Source organism: Coptis chinensis, chromosome 3 (assembly GCF_015680905.1).
Source record: "Coptis chinensis isolate HL-2020 chromosome 3, ASM1568090v1, whole genome shotgun sequence".
In the NCBI taxonomy this organism is placed as follows: Eukaryota; Viridiplantae; Streptophyta; class Magnoliopsida; order Ranunculales; family Ranunculaceae; genus Coptis; species Coptis chinensis.
In genome coordinates, this window is record NC_141458.1 from 5,374,628 (window position 1) to 5,377,889 (window position 3,262).

General features: G+C 37.0%; 1 protein-coding gene across 1 annotated transcript; it reads left to right on the top strand.

The window, feature by feature from the left end:
- Positions 1-367: 367 nt before the first annotated feature.
- Positions 368-2,187, top strand: LOC147507502 (putative inactive ATP-dependent zinc metalloprotease FTSHI 4, chloroplastic). The gene is made up of 4 exons (XM_086600218.1): positions 368-676; positions 752-900; positions 1,142-1,534; positions 1,862-2,187. The coding sequence occupies exons 2-3, from the start codon at positions 765-767 to the stop codon at positions 1,504-1,506; spliced, it is 501 nt and encodes a 166-aa protein (XP_086456344.1). The 5' UTR covers positions 368-676; positions 752-764; the 3' UTR covers positions 1,507-1,534; positions 1,862-2,187.
- The last annotated feature ends 1,075 nt before the right edge of the window (positions 2,188-3,262 follow it).

A 3,262-nucleotide genomic window follows, 5' to 3' on the forward strand; every position in this document is an offset into this window, starting at 1 on the left:
AAAATCATTTTTTGTTGAAACTATTGTTTTTAGCAATTTAGTTTTTTGTATCTTTTTTTTTCCCGTAATTAGCTATATTATTTAGGAACAGTTGGAGACTTTGTGAAACTCTATATGGTATTGGTTCTTTTATTTATATCCTACTTTTTTTTAAGTAATTAGTAAATAGTAATAGAGTTTAGAAAAAATTGGAGTCTCTCTGTGAGTGATTGGTGAGGGTATATTTTATAATCAAAGCACCATTAATCTTGAGTAGTTGAGAATACTCTCAATGAAACACGTCAGCCCCCTTTTTACTCTCAAGGAAACACGTCACCCTCCGCATAATAAAAAGGCAAATCCACGCCCTTTTCAATTGTTCGTAAAAATAAAACCCAAAAACAGAAACGTCCGTTCCTCTTATCTCTTCTTAAACAAAAGGAAACCTGAAGTGAGAGCTCTCCAAAGTAGTAACTCAGGAAACCTTGATTTCAAATTAAAGTATTTCCAGCAGTTGATTAGTGCAGTCAATTTCTGTCACAGTCATGGTGCTTCCAATATGATAGTTCAGAAATCAAGAAAGAAGCAAGAAAAGCACTCAAGGAAGTTGTACATGGATATTATGAAAGATCGTGTTCTATGATCAGAAAATCCTGCGAGCGCTACCTTAATACTGGCAGTCTTTATGGAGTTCAAGGTACTATTTATGATTATCTTGCTACTCATGCTGAAGATTAGAAAGACAACTTATGATGGCTTCATGTTGGAGTAGGACATTGTTAACTATGCAAGGGAAGTTGAAAGGAACAAAATGGGATCCTGAAAACTCACATAGGATTGACTATAGTGAGTTTTGGAGGCTGTTTAATTCAAATAATGTTCAGTATATGGAGTATTCTAATTTTGGCCAGACTGTTTCTGGTATGTACTCTTATTAGCTTCACATTGTTAAATAAGTTAAAATGTTGTAGAAGCATATAGTTTGTGTTTAGACACATGTATCAAAGATGTTTGTCTTTTAGATGAGAAGTGGGTGCATGTTCTTGTGGTGATATGATTTAAGGCCATATATAGTTTGGTGACTCATAATAGATGACTTGCTTAGAAATCCTGAAAAGTGTCAGCTAAAGATTAATTATGTTTGATTTTTTATTCTATGCAGTAATTTTACCCTACTACAAAGACGAAAAGATGGATGATTCAATAGGAAATCCAAAGGGACAAATTATTTTCCGACGCCATGTGGTTGATAGAATGCCAATTGATTGCTGGAATGATGTTTGGAAGAAATTACATCAGCAGCTGGTAAATGTTGATGTTATTAATGTGGATCCTGTACCTGCAGAAGTCTACTCCACAGTCGCAACTGCTGTTATATGGTCTATGCGACTTGCCCTTGCAATTGGTTTATATTTGTGGATTGACAGTATCATGAGACCAATCTATGCAAAGTTAATACCGTGTGACTTGCCCCTCCCAAGAAGAAAGAAGCAGAGCCCCTCAGACGCTATGCACTTGGATCTTTAGGCACACTTGGATCTTTAGGAAAGAGTCGGTAAGTGCAAGCAATTTCCAGAACTGATCACCTCATTCATCATGTTTTCCGTTTTATTTTCTTGCAACCACCTTATTTTGTTTCTACCTGTATGTTTGTCAGTTTATTGAAATATTTGCTGATAGTAAAATTGTAAGATGCTGGACATACCAAACCTAGAGCAGTTGTTTTGGAAAACCACCACGCTATTACTTTCATTGTAGACATGCACTTATTTGTTCTTTGTCTAGACATTATTTGGAGCCTAATTATTTCTTGGACTGAGCGCTAATTTCTGCATCCGGCTTTATCTGGATTTCAAGTCTTTGTTTTTATTATGTTCACTAGGGCGAAATTTATATCAGCAGAAGAAACTACTGGTGTCACATTTGATGATTTTGCTGGTCAGGAGTATATAAAGAGGGAATTGCAAGAAATTGTTAGAATTCTAAAGAATGAAGAAGAATTTCAAGACAAAGGTATCTATTGCCCAAAAGGTGTGCTTCTTCATGGGCCTCCTGGTACTGGGAAAACATTGCTAGCCAAAGCTATAGCTGGTGAAGCAGGGGTTCCTTTCTTTGTCACCAAATTCCATTCATTTCAGTTTGTTATACGTGTCGTTACTTTACGCATTTGGGAGCCTACCAGTTTGGTTGAGAGTAGGAAGATAATTGATGAATAAGCGAGGACTCATGAATTGAACAGCACGACTTGATCCAGTTGACGAAGTTTCATTTAAAGGAATTATAACGAAGAGGGAAAAGTTGCAGAAGATTTCAGATGAGCCATCAGAGGGTAATATCAAGAAAGCAGCTGAAGAAGAACATGGGAGGAAGAACACTGGAGAAGCTTCTGTGCTTGCAGAAAAAGGAGGAAAGGTTAACAACTTACTGGAACTCAAATATGAGTGAAGATAAAATGCAAAATTTCCTTACTTTGAATGTTCAGGAGCTTTTGGCTTATTTCAATACACTAAAGGAAAAGTTGGCACACAAGGCTCTTTCACAAGCTGTCTCTTTTGCTGAGGATCATAAGAACTGGATGTTTTGGATATGCTGCGAATGTGACGAGGCATTTTCTGATTCTGGATTGCATTGTCAACATGTGGAAAATCATGTGCAAAGACTATCGTCGCAACAGATTTCAGTGTTACCTTACGAAAATGACCAAGATTGGATTTCAATGATTAATAATACTTAAAAATCACTAGGAAGAAGTCTCTAATTTGAAATTAAGTGAAATTAGTCCAGGCATTGGGCACGTTCACAAATTTGGCCACTATCGGATGATTCTGACCGAGTATAGTCCCTGGAACGCATTCAAGTGCTTCTGAAAAATATACATTTTGCCAAAGAACATTTGAGTTTGGTGATAAAATTCACGATGAAACGGTTACAAGATAATCATCCTGGTTTGAGGCTTTATGAAGTTGGCTTGAACGAAACACATTTCTGCGTCTGCATGTTGGGGGCATCTAAACTTGAGAGAATCTGTACATTGTTTGGGGAGCTACATGAATTGTCTAAGACACATAACAGTGACATTCCTGAAATAGTCAGACCTAGAACGATGAGTCAAATCAAAGAGAGGATGATCCTTGATGGTGACTCACTATGTCTCTTTCTGGATGAACAGTCACTTCCAGGCGAAAGCAGTTCTGTACCATATTTTCTTGATAGTGATCGAAGAGATAGGGGACAACCCAGTAGCGATGCTTTGTTATCATGGATTTTTTTAGGTCTATCCGTT